The sequence below is a fragment of the Sinohyriopsis cumingii genome, chromosome 12 (genome assembly GCF_028554795.1).
Source record: "Sinohyriopsis cumingii isolate HCF-2022 chromosome 12, ASM2855479v2, whole genome shotgun sequence".
In the NCBI taxonomy this organism is placed as follows: Eukaryota; Metazoa; Mollusca; class Bivalvia; order Unionida; family Unionidae; genus Sinohyriopsis; species Sinohyriopsis cumingii.
The window spans coordinates 68,410,816-68,429,786 of NC_142972.1; the positions used below are offsets into that span (position 1 = coordinate 68,410,816).

Sequence of the window (18,971 nt, forward strand, 5' to 3'; positions counted from 1 at the left end):
CATTAGTGTGATGCATTTCATCATTATTGTGATGTGTGTCATCATTATTGTGATGCATTTCATCATCATTGTGATGTATGTCACCATCAGTGTGATGCATTTCATCATTAGTGTGATGCATTTCATCATTAGTGTGATGCATTTCATCATTAGTGTGTAGCATTTCATCATTAGTGTGATGCATTTCATCATTAGTGTGATGCATTTCATCATTAGTGTGATGCATGTCATCATCAGTGTGATGCATGTCATCATTAATGTCATGCATTTCATCATTAGTGTGATGTATGTCATCATTATTGTGATGTATGTCATCATAATTGTGATGCATTTCATCATTATTGTGATGTATGTCATCATTATTGTGATGCATGTCATCATGAGAGTCATGCATTTCATCATTAGTGTCATGCATTTCATCATTAGTGTGATGCATGTCATCATTATTGTGATGCATTTCATCATTAGTGTCATGCATTTCATCATGAGTGTGATGTATGTTATCATCATTGTGATGTATGTCATTGTGATGCATTTCATCATTATTGTTATGATTTGATTGTCAACAGGTTTATTTTAAATGAAAGCTTGTCGCTGCATATCAGTGATTGTCTTAAATAGCTTAATCTGCATGCAGGCAAACATAAAATGTAATTTGCTGAAAAAAGGCATAATGATTATGCCGAAGCATAATGGTTGTATGGGTATGCATATTATTTAAACTTGTTTAATATCAAATGATTTTATTCATATTTATCTCACCCGACTCTAGACTGTATGACCCGTTATGCATCTTGTGTGTCATGTGTTTATCATTTATTTTCAATTTCTCTTAAACCACTAGGCCAATTTCAGCCAAACTTGGAAGAAAGCATCCTGATTTGAACGCCTTGAAAGTTTTACAAATGATACCTATTTACCATAAACTATGGTCACCATTCTAAAAGTAGAAAAACCCTTTAAATGATGTTTTCTAAAAAACCCATCAATAAAATTTGACCAAATTTGAAGAAAAAAAACATACTGGCACAAAATGTGACAGTGGCAATCACTGCATGATATTGTACATTATTTACCAAGTGACAGCATCTGTACATTACAAACCCTCACTTGGTCCTCTTGTATTTCTATTAGCTATAGCAATGGTGTTTGAGATCTCTGTTCTTTGAAATGTGCTTGAAGCATTGTACATTTCACAATTGACAACCGTGACTAATGATCAATCTTGATCATCAACAATTTGATGCATTTTAATAAACTATGGCTATTGAGTTCAAATAACACTGATAAGTGTTTGTATTGTACTTTACAGGATGCTTTTGGCAGAAGCTCAGAGTCTGTGAGTCCCACTATATGTGGATTACTTTCTCTTGAACACTATGGAATACCTGCAGAAGAACATGATGGAATGTGCTACACAACCCTTGTCCAAGTTGAGAAATCTGAACAGGGCTTTCTAGAGACACCTACAAATACAAACTATGAATGGTACAGTGTTCCCTCCGAACAGTTAAAGACAGATTTAAGAACTCGTCTAAAAGAAGGAATGACCGTACCTATATTGTGTTTCTAGATAAACTCTGGGTTCAAAATTTAAAAATGTGTGGAAGACAAAATAAACTGGTAATTATATATATTTAATATTTCTGTTTCAAACTTGTGAAAATGACAGGATATACAAAAACAGCTACGAAATGCAAGTTTTCCTGTTCTACGTTCTCAGTCAACATGCACCAAAAAATACATGATATTTATAACATCTGATGTAGTACAAAGGCGTCATCAAACAATAAAGTTCTTAGTGGCTGATCATGAAATTATTCCAAGCGGCTATGAACAGTATATTTCACAGCTTTATTAAAAATGGTAGCAGTTGTTAATGGCACATGCCTGATAGGCCATGTGCAGTTTGACAAGATTGCTCACAAGGAGATTTGTAATGGTATAACCTGCACACAAAAATATATATCCTTGCCACACATTGTATCTAATCTTGCCAAATGTGCATATTTAATATTTTGTCACCCTCATGCAAGGATGTCAACTTGTCATCTCAGAGTGTTTGGCTTAAGAGAGTCACATGTTCACAGCAACTTGTCATCTCAGATGTGTTGGCCTAAGAGATGCCTGAATTTTACAGCAGCAATGAGACTTATCAATCTTCTATGCTGTGATGATTTAGTATAGTCAGGAATATTGATACAGGGATGATGCATTACATGTGCATTGGTCACAATTTCTTCCTTTGCTTTGACTGCCAAAACTCTAAGAAGTGATAGTAATTCACAGTAAACAACATTAACATCATTAGTTTGCCAGTACAAATTACCTGCTTATGCTATTCCTCCTAGCTTTATTGGCATCATCCTAAGCCAGCTTAAGTCGAGTGTGAATGTTCAACTGCCATTACTGCGTTTTTGGCAATACGTCTTCATGGAAATTAGTAAATGTTCCCTTCATCAATATGAGCCACCCCTGGGGAAAGTAGGTCACAATGACTTTGTTAAGGTTTAACTTGCTTTACATCATTTTGAAATACTGTAAGGTGCTCTGGTGCTCTTATGTACTAATTAGGCATTTTTGCTGTAATGCTTTCTGTCCAAGGCACATAACTCGTATCTCCTTGGGATGACATAATGCCAGCAAGTACCAACCAGCATCAAATTTGGTTAAATGCTGTTGCAAAGTTTTGGGAAAGGCATGTAGTAAAAGTGGCTGTTTCTTTAATGCCAAAATTATACTTGAATAGCCATTATGCCGGAATGATTTTTTTTCAATCAGGTCACAGTTTGCTTCACAGTTATGAAGGAGCCATCATTTGTTTTTAAAAATTGTTCTAATTTGGTAATGTAAGTCATAATGAATAGTGGATCAAAATCATTTGTATAATTTTAAAAGGTCAGTATCATTCGTACATATCTGTTAGACATTTGCCAGGATTGCTATTTCAGATTCTTCTATGCACTTTTGCGATTAAGTCATTTTAAGGTCTTTCAGTTTTTAGTAATGCTTGCCAATATATTTGATGACAGACCAGCATCAATTGTACATAACTTGAATGACCATAACAGCAGGTTACTTTCTCTTAAATCTGGTATCCTGTAAAGTTGTTTTCAAAAGAACTCATTAAAAGTTTGTCTTGTTAGAAATTCTTGCTCTGGTGGATTGGCATAATTTTAATATTTTTAATGACCTTCATCCCAGGATGCTTCCTGTTAAATTCAGTCCACAGCTGACAAGTTTTTAAAAATAAGTTGGTAAATGGTTTTTCTGTGTTCAGTAACAGTTTGGATCAGTTTTACAATACTGAGTGGTTCATCAGATTTCATCAAATTTGAGTGGTTTTTGAGAAGATTGGTTGGCGTCATTGATATAAATTTGAAAAGCCTTCATTCCCAGGTTCTTCCTACTGAACTTAATCACATGCTGTTGAGTGATTGTTTGAGAAGTTGGTTTGTTATAGTTGTTGTTGTTATGGGTTTGATGCCGTTTTTTTTGACACATGATAGGCAATAACAAGGTGGCTAGTATATCTGGTGAAGGAAGACCCGTGAAAACCCTGGGAAGAACCACTGACCCACGGGAAGCTAGTGGCAAGCTTTCAATCCTACCCACATTTGCTGAGCCCAAGACTCAAAATCACAAGGAGGGGACATGTTAGAGATCTGCAAATGCATGCACTTTAGACAACTCATCCGCCCAAGCCCCAAGAGTTGGTTGAAAGGTTTCTATTTTTAGTAACAACAGTCAAATTTCGTTGTGGATCAGCATCGTCTGTTGAAGTTTGAAAGGCCTTGATCCCATAATGCATTCTGCCAAGTTTGGCTGAGCCAGTCCAGTGGAAAATAGCATGGCCTTGATCCCAGAATGCATTCTGCCACGTTTGGTTGAACCAGTCCAGTGGAAAATAGCAAGCAGCCGGGCTTATGCTAGAACTTAACTCTTTTGTAGAAACAAACTGAACTACAAAATCCTATTTCAAGTTTTATTTTGATATGTACTATAACAGTGTTATTAATAATATTGTAAATCAGGATTTTTGAAATAATAAAGCATTATGATACTTTTCTATCAGTTTCAGCTGCATTTCATTTTCACTTTAGATAAATAAACAACTTTAATTTTTATAGCTGAAATGTTTTAATTTCTTTTTTTTATAACTGATCAGGATTGATACACATGTCCAAGTTTGTAATTTACAACCATGAATCAGTCTCATCATATTAAACTGTAACATACAGCACAGTGATGCTTGCGTATAAAGGACAGTCAAGGAACATGACAAAAGTGATCCTTTATAGACAGGTATCATTAAATTAGAGGGCATGTACTCTATATGTGCTTTACAGCTGTGATTCTGAGAGTTGAATAAAATGCGAAAAGTTCTTAGTGATAATAGGATTTCTTCTGAGAAAATTTACTGCAAAATTACATTCAATAAGATAGCAAATTCAGTGCCAAAAAAGTCAGGATCCAGCAGCAGTAAAACTGTTAAAATTCAAAATAAGTTTTTTAACATTTTTTTAACAAGAACTGAATCAAAATGTAAATGCAATAGCATGCATTGGGACTTTTAATCCTGGTTGTTAACAAATAATCTTAAATTAAAATTACACAAACATCATTTTGTCATCCTTGTATGATTCCAAAACACAGGACTTGTAAGGTAAATTGACCTTGACTCAATAATGTAGATCAGCTCAAGTATGTTAGTGATTTTTAAATAAATTTTCTTTATTAAAGTCTGCATTTCACATTGTTGATATGATAAGGATTTATTTAACACATTAACCCCTAGCGATGACTTAACGGGGCAGGAGGTAGTAGCCTACTGCTGAGCTCTGTAGCGTCATGGTCATGCATGATACACTAAAGTGGGTGGTATTATAGAAAGGTAGACAGATGTAGCTCTACAGTGATACCAAACAATCTGGAATATCAAGTTGCACTACAAAATACAGATATAAAAAACCTCATTTTTTGGACCCGACTTTTTCTACCCAAAATATGCCTGTGGTTGGAATCCTATTGTGTGACCGGATTTTATACCTTTTGGTCTCAGATCTAAGGCAAACCAGTATGAACTGCAAACAGACAGATGAGCCTTTGCAAAAAGTAGGATAAGATGGGCATTTGGAATAAAGAGTGGTCTTGATACAAAAGTAATGGCTCCGTTTAGCAAAACAAAAAAAAAAGAACTCCAACTTTTACCCTTCTGCTCATGCACGAGTCAAATAGCCAATGAAAAATGATGTTTCTAACACAACTGGGCAATATGTTATTGAGAGATCACCGGGGATTTGGGGTTTTCGGATCTATTCAGAAATAGCTTTCAAAATGTGTTTCCTACTCGATTTTCAGGTGAAAATGACAAAATCCTTCAGGGGTTAAACATTAAATTCACACAATCAGTAGGAAACCTAGGTGTTACTCTGGACGGTACTCTCACATGGCACCAACATGTCATGAACATATGCAAGGCTGCATATCTTGAGCTAAGACGCATCAACTCAATTCGCAAATATCTTTCAGTTGATGCCACTAAAACACTTGTGTGTTCATTAGTACTTTCAAGACTGGACTATTGTAACTCAATTCTGTCTGGTTAATCTCAATACCTACTCCAGAAATTTCAAAAAGTTCAAAACACAGCTGCTTGGATCATACTTAGAGTACCACGATCAGAGCACACCTCCCCGCTGCTCTGTACCCTACACTAGCTATCTATTCGATCCAGAATCAAACACAAAATTTGTTCTCTGTGCTATGTTTCACTGTCGAACTCTATTCCAACATACCTATCCGACCTCACCCATGTGTACACACCAGCACGATACTTACTCTCCTCTTCTGACAATCGTATACTCATTATTCCCACTATGAAAACAAAGTCATATGGACAGCATTCTTTTGCATACCAGGGCCCAGCAACGTGGAATGAATTGCCAACTGAACTTAGACACAAAGACACAGTGATCCCATTCAAGAGTGCTCTCAAAACTCACTTATTTCGACTGCAAGAACAAACTTAAAGACCTAATAATGTTTCCTACCTGAAATATTCTCAGCATGTTTTTTATTTTTTAATGTTTTTCTAATTTCATGGTGTTTGTTTTTTGTAATAATATTATCATCTTTTTTATCTTACAGGTGTTGTCTAATGTTGTAAAGCACTTAGAGCTTCTAAAGATTAGGCGCTATACGAAGTCCTCATTATTATTATTATTATTATTGTGTTAAGAACACTATTAACATTATACCAAATCTGAGCCAGCTCTAGTAACCCTAATCATTTTTTAATTGTTTATAAAATATTTTGAGCCACCATTTTGTTTGTCAGTCAGGTGACCATCACCCAAGTTGTAATATTTTGATCTGATTGAAGAAAGATTATTATCAGTTATTAAAGCAGTGCAAAGTAAACTTGTGATGTGAAAAAAAATTCTCCTAGTAAAATAAGTTTCTTTGAGGATATTTATCCAATCATTATATCTTAGAAGAACTACTACTATCTTACAAATCCATCCCACCCAGATACTACTTTTAGGTAAAGTCTGCTAGCTATATTTTACTAAGAAAAATTGGTTTCTTCTTTAAATACATTACCCAATCATAATACCTGATGGCAATATTTTACTAGGAAAAATTGGTTTCTTTTTTTAAACACATTATCCTATCATAACACCTTAGGAGAATAGGTAAGAGGTGGAGGGAGGTCCATCCTCTTACCCAGGAAATACCAGCTCTGGTCCTCTAAAGTATGTGATTTCTAGGCTTCTAGGTAACCTGACTGGATGGGATTCCATCTGTTGGGGTGCAGCTTCAAACAAGGAAAAAATTTCCTTCCCACAAATCTAGCAGAAGTCGTTAAGCCACGTTCTTAAGAAGCTGTCAATCAAACTGGAAGATTGACCTATTCAGCTGCAGATATTGGTCCCACCAGATCAAATTGGGCAGTCGACGCTCTATCAATGGATTGTAACTTGTCTCCCTCTTGAACAGTATTTTCATTTAGGTCTGGTTTGTGGATTCATTGCTATTGTTCATCAAGATTGGATATACATGGTGGCCAGTATATTTGGCAGAGGAAGAACCCAGAAAAGCCCCAAGAAAAACCACTGACTTGTGGGAACTACTGGCAAGCTTTCTCACATGCCCATGTTTGCTGAACCAACACTCAAACCCATGCAGAAAGAGGTGAGATGCAAATGATTTTATAAAGGTGAGTCGTGTAGACAACATGGCCACGTGGAGCCTCTTATCATAAAAGACTTTCAGTGAAAACCCCATGCTGACATGGCCATTTGTTCGGGGAAAGTAATGAAAACAAGATTTTTAGATGAACATCCTGGCAACCATACTGTATGTTTGAGCAGCACCATTTTCATTTAGGACCAACTAAACCCCCCTGAGAAACCTTTAAGTAAAAACCTATGTTTATTTGACCATCCATTCAGGAGGAGTAGCAATAACAAGTTTCCCAAGATTGCCACTGTTGCAGCCATTTCGGATGTTTGAGCAGCACAATTTGCATTTTGGACCAAACAGACATTACAAGAATTCTGGTGAAAACTCCATTTCAGTGCAACTTTCTGTCCAGGAGGAATAGTAAGCACAAGATTTTCAATATGGCTGCCAAGGTGGCCATATTGGATGTTGAGTCATCACCATTTTCGTTAAGGACCAACTAGATCTCATGAAAAGTCTTTTCATGAAAAACCCAGGACGACCATACATTTATGATGAGTGGCAATAACAGGAATTTCAAGATGGCCACTGTGATGGCAATATTAGACATCAGATTGGCACCATTTTCATTTAGAACCAACATCATAAGTCTTCTGGTGAAAATACCATGTCAAAATTGCTTTTTATTTAGGAGTAATGACAAGATTTTCAAGATGGCTACCATGGTGGCCATATTGTACATCATATTGGCACCATTTTCATTTAATACCAACTTTATATAAAGTATTCCGTGAAATCCCCATGTCTATATGCCCATCCAATCTTGAGAAATAGCAAAAAGATTTTCAAGATAGCCACTGGTGACAGGAGTTAAATGTCCAAGCAGCACCATTTTCATTTAGGACCAACTAGAAAAAGAAATGATTGTGTATAAAGTATCATGGCAATACTTTAGGAAGAGTTTTTGATAGCAAAGGTGTACTAATTGCAGGCCAGAAAATGGATGTCAGACAATGGACCATCCCATAAGCTAAGTGTCCATTTTATAAAAATACATTTAAAGAAAAGTTTTATTAGGGATAGATTATGAACAGGCATTTGTTTCATGGAGGTGGGTTACACTATTTTACAGAAAACTATTTTGTTCTGGGGGTATACGATAATATGTGACACAAATATCTAATCAGTTGTCCCGCATAAAAATACTAGCAGAGCAAGTCATTACAGAAAACAAAAGACTTTACCTATATACAAATATGTTAGAAATATTTCAGTGTGTGTTGTGTGTGTGATTTGGATTTTTAACGTAGCTTTTAAAAAAAATCAGTCATATCGCTATGATGTCTGCAGTGCAGCAGTTTAAAGTGATGTCCAGCAATGTTGCATCATGCCGCAGACATTTAGTATGACACATTATCCTGACACCAGGCCGATCAGTCCTAACACAAACCTCTTGCTGAGTGCCAAGCGAGGCAGCTGTTAGTACCATTTTTATAAGTCTTTGGTATGACTTGGCAGGGGATCGAACCCACCATTAAATTTCTCTGCACAAAGAGATATACTGTTTCACCTAGAAAAATACAATGGTTGTTCCCATGTCTGTTTTAAAAAACCCAGTTGATACATGTATGATTAAAGTAAAAGGCCAAACAGCATAGCTCATGGTAATTAACTCAATGCAAAAACAAGATTCATTTTATGCTCTGGAATTATCATTATCATGTTAAATTTACATGCTTCAAGGAGTGTTGCAAATGATCTAAATCGATATCTAATTTGACAATTTATAACACTCACCAAACGATACAAGAGCTTGAACTCTTGGCTCACATTTTCCATGATTAACTCACATTAGTGAGTATGGTAGCATTAACCCAGAATGTTGATGGATGATAACAATGCATGCCAGAATCTGGCAAAAGCCAACTTGGATCATGGCCAGGCGAGCTGAAAACATTATTGACATGTTTTCCCCAGAAGTGCCCATCAGCTTTAACCTAATATGTTTGTAAACAGATATTTAAATTTTTTACAAAATGATAAATTTGTTTAATTTGTTTTTATACCTCTAAACTGACAAACATTTAAAGTTGTCATTTATTATTATGTCTGAAGAAAAATGTGAAATGAAAAGTAATTTAAGGCCAATGTGATTGTGTGTGTGTGATTTGGATATTTAACATAGCTTTAACAATTTTTCAGAGTTTCTATTGATGCCCTAAACTGAAGCAACATGCCGTAGACACGTAGCATGATGTCACACCCAGCCACATTATCCTGACCAGTCCTAACACTAGATCCTTAATGTCGAGTGCCTAGTGAGGCAGCTGCGTTTTTATAAGTCTTTGGTATGAGTTGGCTGGGTTCAAACCTGCAATGTTAATCGGGAAGCTTTATATATCACCCTTACCTTCTTATCATTTTGCTTTTAACTGTTTGGTTTTATTATGATTGGTTGACATGAAACCTTTAATCACTTTTAAATAATCTTACATAGAACCTTCTGCATGCGCTAAAAAGCCTAACTGTGCTGATGTGCCATAAAAATACAATAAATCAATCAATCAAACCTGCAACCTCCCACATCCAAGGTGGACACTCTGACCACTAGGCCACTGGAGTGGTCGGGGAGGTACTGATTTTCAGCACCATTGCAATTAGGAAAAATTACACGGATCAATTTGGTTCTGAATGTTATTTATTCCATATTTCACTGACATCTTTCCATTTTAATTCCTTTATACAAACTGACAGAGTAACAAATTAACATTCAATAAAAGATACAATTTTCATTTTCTTTCATGCAAGTTTGTTTTCAGAGCAGTGGCAATAAAGTAAAGCATTTTCTACAGAAGAAGTAATATAATAATATATCATTTACAATCATTTACTTGTATAGTAAAAACCATCAACTTCTTTTACTTGCGACACAAAATATTCATTGGTAAAATCTTTATCAATAATAAGAATATCCCTGAGTCAGCTTGTAAAATGTTTCTGATCGCCTTTCATTGCTACTTCAATCCTGTAAAAATACTCGCCAATGATTGAATCTGAATCCATCTTGCTCATGTGCTTTACTTTTGGGCCTATTCTTTACTGAATACTAGATGGAGACTCTAATCATTATATACCATATACATCCATAATTTATCTTCACCTTGACCTTGATCTCTGTCTGTACTTGTCCTTATAATCCTTGTATCCAGCAGAAGGAGACCTGCCTTTACCAGAATAACCATATCTATCTTCATTCCTATCTCCTGAATGTTTCTCCCTTTTGCTTGTTTTGTAATCCCTCTCTGATGGAGACCTTGACCTTTGTCCATGATCCCTCCTAACAGGGGACTTTGACCTCTTTCTTTGCTTCTCTTTGGAATCCTTGTATCTGGATGAAGTAGATCTGTCTTTATTTAAGTGATGCCTGTCTTCTTCCATCTCTGCTGAGTGTCTGTCTCTTTTGTCCTGTTTATAATCCCTGTCTGAAGGAGACCTTGACCTAATATCTTTTCGTACAGGCGACCTTGATCTTGATCTCTTTTTATACCTTTCCTGATGATCCTTGTGCCTGGGTGGCGAAGGAGAAATGCTACTGGATGATCTTTGTTGTCTTTTCTCCTTCTTCGCTTTCGGACTTGGTGATCTTTCTTTCTTGTGCTTCTTTTCACTTGTGGATGGCTGAAAACAAGAAAGTGTAATGTATCAAACATTTTGAATCATCTCAATTATTGTTGTTTGTTATGTCTTTTTTTGTGTTAATAGGGATTTATTTATTTGATGCGACTCTACTAAGCATCAAAAAATGATGCAAAAGATGTTAATAATATGACTTTATTTCTGTATATATCTTGAAATCTATTTTCATGTTTCTAAGGTCAAACAAAACTATATACTCACTGTCACTGCCCTGCACAGTCAACACCAGTGATTTGTCTTGTGTTGTTCATACATGGGGTGCAAGTTCAGCGTGTCTGTGTGTACGAGGATATGTCTATAAATTATCTGACAGCCCAAATTTTACTCTCACTAGTACTGATTTCCTGTAAGAACCTAATGTGCAATTTTCACTTGAAAAGAAAAAAAAAGAATTTTGAGTTCTTCATAAGAAGAGTGAATATTCTTTTCCAACCACTGACCTCTATAGTTCTGCAGTTTAAAATGTAATTCTCAGTGTATAAGCATGCATGTTATTTTCAGATGAGATATTTTTTGGTAGAGATAAATTCGAAATAAAAAAATCACTCATTCAGAAAGTTGGTCAGTTGAACATACACTACTGTTATACTATGCTCATTGTATTTTTTTGTGGAGCCCATGTTAGTGGGAAGAAAGACATGGCAATCACTTTTCTGACAGCAGTGTTAATGGCATCAACAGTGTTCCATCTGTGTGTATATTTTCTAAACATACCTTCAATATATTCTCATCGTACTTGATATGATTCATTATAAAGCTAAGACAATTCATTTTGTTACACACCCAGTCATTTCAGTGACTTAGGGTCAAGGTTAGAAAAAGAAAATATGCTTTGGTTCAAGTTCTTTCATTTCTTTATTTTGTCTAAATGCTCTGGTTGGATTCTTCATATTTTGGATGAATCAATATCAAGCCAAGACAATACATTTTATGCTACATGTGCTTGCCCATTTAACCTTTGGGTCAAGGTCACAGTTAAAGAGTTTTGATAAAATTATTTTCATTGACTTATATTTCCATAACACTTGATTTTAACAAGATGGCTATTGTGGCAGCCATAATAGGAGTCAAATTGGCACCATTTTCATTCAAGCCTAACTGGACATCGTAAGAATTCTGACCAATCAATTTAGAGATAATATGATTTTCAAGATTTCTGCTGCAGCAGGCATAATGAATGCCTGAACAGAACCAGTTTTATTCAGGACCAACTAAACAACATAAGAGTAAAACCCCATGATGTGTGTGTGTGATTTGGATTTTTAACGTAGCTTTAACAACTTTTCAGTCATATCACTACAATGTCTGCAATGTGGCAGTTTATAGTGATGTCTAGCACTAGGGCATTATGCCACAGACATGTAGCATCATGTCTCACACAGTCACATTATCCTGACACTAGGCCAACCAGCCCTAACACTAACCTCTTAATGCTAAGCGCCAAGCGAGGCAGCTGTTAGTACCATTGTTGTAAGTCTTTGGTATGACTCAGTCGGGGATTGAACCCATGACATCCCGCATCTGATGCAGACGCTCTAACCACTAGGCCACCGGAGCGGTTACCCGTGATGATACAACATTCATTCAGAAGGAGTAATAATAATATTTTCAAGATGTCCACTGTGGTGGCCAAACTATTAATTAGGTCAGTATCATTTTCATTTATGACCAACTAGATATCATATGAAGTCTTCTGGTGGAAACCTTATGGCAATATTACTTTTCATTCAGGAGTATAAATTAAGAGATTTTCAAGATGTCCACTGTGGAGGCCATACTGGAAATCAGATTGGCACCATTTTCATTTGTAACCAAATAGACAATGTAAGAATTCTTCTGCTGAAAAAAATTATGGTAATATTACTTTTTGTTCAGGAGAGCTAGTAATAACACAATATTCAACATAGTCACCATTTTAAGCCATCGACGGAAGAACTGCAATCTACCAACGCTGATGCATTATTTGTTAGTTTTTTTGTTGAACAGAATCTACCTTTATTATCAGCTGGAGACCATGCTAAACATTTGTTCCGACAAATGTTCCCGGACTCGAAGATTGCTTCCAAATTTTCCAATGGAAGAACCAAAAGTGCTGCACTAGTTAAAGTAATATCGGAGAACACCACAGAAAACTTGATCACCAAGATCAACCAGCAGGCAAGAAGCCTGAACTGTTTTGAAAACAAATTTACAATCAAGCAATTTAGGAAGTTCAAGTCTACCACGGTATCATGTCTTGGTAAATAACAATAAGAACAAGTGAAGTTTATGAATACCATAATAAATAGAAATGCCGATACAATTCTGCATATATGTAGTGTTTTATTTTTATTTTGCGATCTTGATATAGTGTAGTATTGACAGTCAGAGTGGATGGAGTTAATGTCGTGGTATTTTTCACTAATTCATGTCCAAATTCACTAAATTTTATCCCTATTTTCATTAATTGCAAACCTGGAAGGTTGGCAGCTATGATGTGTGTGTGTGTGTGTGTGTGTGTGTGTGTGTTCATGACAATCACCCAAGTACTTTAGTTGGATTAGAAATAACAAACTTTGTGCTAATGGCTGGACAGCTCATGGACAACAGACCATCTCATGTACATTTCTGGTATATGATCAGCATAATTATAAAAAGACCCCTGTCCCAAACCATAAAATTAAGTACCAAATAAACTATTATTTTCTCAAAACCATGGAAATTGATACTCCTGGAATTAAATTAATTCAGTTATGTCTTGCATGCCAACCACACTATGATTTACAATATATTTTTTCTGAAATCTTTAAGCTATAATCTTAAGATTGTCTATGCAAATGGTACTGCTGGAAATTAATACCTGCAACTTGCTACCCTTAACACAGATTAGACTCAGAGAATATGTAGTGGATAACAGTGAGACAAGGAAGTCGTAGTCAAGTAGTTACATTTTTTGGCTCTATCAACAAAAGACAAATAGTTTAGCTCAGAGACTGATCTTCTGGTCTTTGTGATAATCCAGACATTTTTCTCACCCTTAAATTATCATTCTATTTTATAAATTAGTCATATAAATTCATTTTGATTCTAAACTTAGTGCTCTTAACTGCTGAAATGCAAACATAATTTTCATGAGACTGGCATGATCAAGCTCTCAAGCCATAGGTTCTCAATAGCAAATAAGGCTCATTGCTCCAATTTATTAGACCTAAGCATGAGATGCGAGATAACCAATGCAAGAAAGAAAAGGGGCTGTAATTTCACAAAATTCTTTATGCTAATTGACCTTTCTCTCAGAGTCACTGTCACTGCTCTTCTGTCTGCGCTCCTTGTGTTTCTGCTTCTTCTTTTTCTTTTTCTTGGCAGGTTCCTCTTCACTCTCTCTTTCTTCCTCAAACACCAGCTCATAACCACTCAACCAGTTAAGGATAAATATGGACTGGTACTAAAATTGTTTTTGAATGTATCTTGCAAAGGACGATTATTCAATAAATAAAACTTGGAGATAAAAAATTCCACTGGTCTGCCTGACTTGATTTGTAGTCAGTAGGTTACAAAGAGTAATTTTTCTAGAAATAATAGCAATTAACTATAGTCACACAATAGCCTTTTGTACTGCAGGATGACTGGCATTTCAAACATTTTCCAAGGTCTAGTTAAATTTACTGGATATTTGTGTTGTACTAAGATGGATTTCTCATATTTACTTTATCCATTAACCTATGATGGACTAGTGTCCTGTCTGGTGGGGTGGAGGATTCATCTAAACAAGGCTAAAGTACCAACTATTAATGGACTAGTGTCCCATCTGGAGGGGTGGAGGATTCATGTAAACAATAGACTAATGTCCCACCTGGAGGGTGGGGAATTCATGTAAAAAAGGCGAAAGCACCAAATATTGAAGGGCTAGTGTCCCATCTTGAGGGGTGGGGGATTCATTTAAACAAGGCCAAACCACCAACTATTGATGGACTACTATCCCATCTGGAGGATTCAAGTAAACAATGGAATAATGTCCCATCTGGAGGGGTGGGGGATTCATTTAAACAAGGCCAAACCACCAACTATTGATGGACTACTGTACCATTTGGAGGATTCATGTAAACAATGGACTAATGTCCCATCTAGAGGAGTTAGGGATTATATAAGCAAGGCTAAAGCACCACTTATCGATGGACTAATGTCCGGCAGGGTGGAAGTGTCATGTGAACAAGGCTAACACCAACTATGTGAGCCACCTTAATGCTTAAAGAAGACGTTATGACCCAACAGCATAAAGGGCATATTGCTCTGCTTTACTCCATGAATATGCCCATCCAAATTCATTTTAGCATCACAGCTCAAACACTATTAACACAATAAAGCAATGACTACTTGAAGTAGTCAAATAAAATTTCATATATTTGTATGCATATCAAGATGCAGTGATTCCGATGCTTCTGACAAGGCCCAGGAAAAATGTCCTGAAGCTTGTAAGAAATCCAGGACAATCCTGAAAATTTCTGGATATGTTAGTCAATGACCCTGACATTTAGATGCATGGCTGCTACTATTAACTGATTGTTATCTGTACACTTATAAAAATGTTGTAGTATTTAATTGCTAACTGTAATAAGCACCTTGACTGACACAATAGCAGACAAGACAGACACAGTAGCAGACAAGACTGACACAAAGCAGACAAGACTAACACAATAGCAAACAAGACTGCAACCAGAGAACATTTTGAAAACTGAAACTCTTGGACAAGAAATTAGAGATACCAGATGTATTAATTTTCTCTATATAGATAGAGTTCTGAACTACCTGCATGGCACAGACTACTTTAAGTGATTCTGAGTTCGTGTATTTGGTGGTGTTCATTAACCATTAGACTGTTAATGCATATAATGCTAATTAATGCATATAATGCTAATTAATGCATATAATGTTAATTAATGCATATAATGCTAATTAATGCATATAATGCTAATTAATGCATATAATGCTAATTAATGCATATAATGCCAATGCTAAAAGGATACTCATTTTTCCTTGACCTGTCTTTGATGGCATACTTTGATCCAATCAAACTGTCATCTTCCTCTTTTCCCTTTTCTTTAGTATCTGGAACGCCTTTGTCTAAAGAAATACAGGGAAATACACATGATTTACCATCATTATTGAGAATATATAGGGTAATCTACAAAAAATACAATCCTTATTGAGGATATAGTGGGTAATACACACTAATTACCATCCTTACTGAGGATATAGTGGGTAATACACACAAGTTACAATCCTAACTGAGAATATACAGGGTAATACACAAAAATTATAATCCTAACTGAGAATATACAGGGTAATACACACAAATAAAAATCCTAACTGAGAATGTACCGGCACAAAAATTATAATCCTTACTGAGGAAATAATGGGTAATACACAAACATTACAATTCTTACTAAGGATATACCAAGTAATACTGAAACATTACAATTCTTACAAAGGATATACTGAGTAATACACAAACATTACAATCCTTATAAAGGATATACTGAGCAATACACAAACATTACAATCCTTACAAAGGATATACTGAGTAATACACAAACATTACAATCCTTACTGAGGATATACCGAGTAATACACAAACGTTACAATCCTTACAAAGGAAATACTGAGTAATACACAAACATTACAATCCTTACTGAGGATATACTGGGTAATACACAAACACTACAATCCTTACAAAGGATATACTGCGTAATACACAAACATTACAATTCTTACTGAGGATATACCGAGTAATACTAAAACATTATAATTCTTACAAAGGATATACTGAGTAATACACAAACATCACAATCCTTACTGAGGATATACTGAGTAATACACAAACATTACAATCCTTACTGAGGATGTACTGGGTAATACACAAACATTACAATCCTTACAAAGGATATACTGGGTAATACACAAACATTACAATCCTTACAAAGGATATACTGAGTAATACACAAACATTACAATCCTTACAAAGGATATACTGAGTAATACACAAACATTACAATCCTTACTGAGGATGTACTGGGTAATACACAAACATTACAATCCTTACAAAGGATATACTGAGTAATACACAAACATTACAATCCTTACTGAGGATATACTGAGTAATACACAAACATTACAATCCTTACTGAGGATATGCTGAGTAATACACAAACATTACAATCCTTAGGATATGCTGAGTAATACACAAACATTACAATCCTTACTGAGGATATACTGAGTAATACACAAACATTACAATCCTTACTGAGGATATACTGAGTAATACACAAACATTACAATCCTTACTGAGGATATACTGAGTAATACACAAATATTACAATCCTTACAAAGGATATACTGAGTAATACACAAATATTACAATCCTTACAAAGGATATACTGAGTAATACACAAACATTACAATCCTTACTGAGGATATACTGAGTAATACACAAATATTACAATCCTTACAAAGGATATACTGAGTAATACACAAACATTACAATTCTTACTAAGGATATACTGAGTAATACACAAATATTACAATCCTTACTGAGGATATACTGAGTAATACACAAACATTACAATCCTTACTGAGGATATGCTGAGTAATACACAAACATTACAATCCTTACTGAGGATATGCTGAGTAATACACAAACATTACAACCCTTACAAAGGATATACTGAGTAATACACAAACATTACAATCCTTACTGAGGCTATACGGATTAATACACAAATATTACAATCCTTACAAAGGATATACTGAGTAATACACAAACATTACAATCCTTACTGAGGATATACTGGGTAATACACAAACATTACAATCCTAACTGAAGATATACAGGGTAATACATACAAATTACCATCTTTACTGTCAGAGGATATACTGGGTAATATACAAAAATTACAATCCTAACATTCATGCGCAGGTCTGGAAATCAAGGTCTAAAAATTGAACATAGATTTTCCATGTCCTGAAAATGTATGCAAATTTTTTAAAAATGAATAAAAAGTCTTGAAAGAGTCTTAAACTTTTGTTATTATGGAAATTGGTAACATGTCTGCTCTTATGTGTTTAGGACAAATGAACATATAAGCTAACAGAATTCCTAGGTTCCAAACTAAACACATCCTTTGTTTTCTAATTATTTATGTCAACAAGCTGCACATTCCAACTCATTCGTTATTGTAGAAATATCTGATGCCGCCGCCACAATAAGTGGGCATTTGTTTTGGTCCTCCATAGTTCAATAACACATGTACCTTTCATCAAAGCAAACGCACTAAAATCTTCAATAAAAGCAATGCACCCATCACCAATGACAGTCTGAACCAAACTTGAATAAAATCAATGGAATCAGACTAATTGTTGCATTTTCCAAAGTGAATGGAACACGTCTATTGTGCCAAGAAAGTTTCCTTTTTACAGGAAAAAAGTAACTTTTTGCTTACAATAGCTACCAATGGCAGCAAAAAATGCAAATTAAATTACAATCTTTTGCAACTGGATGATATGACCATATTGTAAAGATGTTTGTGAAATTTTTTATTTTGTTCACGTTTTGACTTTCCGATGAGTAGTCTCATCCCCAAGGCAGCAAGCTGAGAGTTGTCTCTGTCAGACCAAAATCTAGGCCAACTTGAGTAAATGTACATATATCATGTAAACAACAAATATACAGCCATATGCTAGTGGCAACAATGAATATCATATTGATTTTGTTTAGTGACACATTTACTGACAATGGGATGTAGATCAAACAGGGACTACCATTTTCTATGTGTTTTTTGTGATTTCTAATCAGATGTGACTAATACATGAATTTTCCTACAATGTGACCTATACTAGAATTGATTTTTCATATAAATGTACAGTACTCAATGGGGGGCCCCGAGTGGCCGAGTGGTCTAAAGCGCTCTTCGTTACGGATCACTGCCATCTCACCTCTGTCTGCGGCGGTTCGAGTCTAAGATTCAGCCAATGTGGGCATGTGAGAAAGCCTGCCAGTAGCTTCTCGTGGGTCGGTGGTTCTTTCCGGGGTTTTCCGGGTTCTTCCTCCACCA

General features: G+C 35.4%; 2 protein-coding genes across 4 annotated transcripts in view; one reads left to right on the forward strand and one right to left on the reverse strand.

Moving 5' to 3' along the window:
* LOC149786660 (8-oxo-dGDP phosphatase NUDT18-like) overlaps positions 1-4,129 on the forward strand; it is a 31,130-nt gene extending 27,001 nt beyond the window's left edge. For 2 of the 3 annotated variants that reach the window (XM_089977186.1, XM_089977184.1), the window contains one exon: positions 1,313-4,129. In XM_089977186.1, coding sequence (XP_089833312.1) covers positions 1,313-1,573 — 261 coding nt within the window. In that variant the 3' untranslated portion in view covers positions 1,574-4,129. The remainder of the gene's footprint in view (positions 1-1,312) is intronic. The other variant, XM_089977187.1, reaches the window with a different exon arrangement.
* A 5,739-nt stretch (positions 4,130-9,868) lies between these two features.
* The window catches only part of LOC149786661 (peptidyl-prolyl cis-trans isomerase-like 4), a 46,634-nt gene continuing 37,531 nt past the window's right edge, over positions 9,869-18,971 (reverse strand). Inside the window, exons 11-13 of the mRNA XM_089977188.1 lie at positions 15,888-15,984; positions 14,150-14,276; positions 9,869-10,866 (exon numbers count right to left, since the gene is read on the reverse strand). Of these exons, the coding sequence (XP_089833314.1) occupies positions 10,345-10,866; positions 14,150-14,276; positions 15,888-15,984 (746 nt within the window). The 3' untranslated portion in view covers positions 9,869-10,344. The remainder of the gene's footprint in view (positions 10,867-14,149; positions 14,277-15,887; positions 15,985-18,971) is intronic.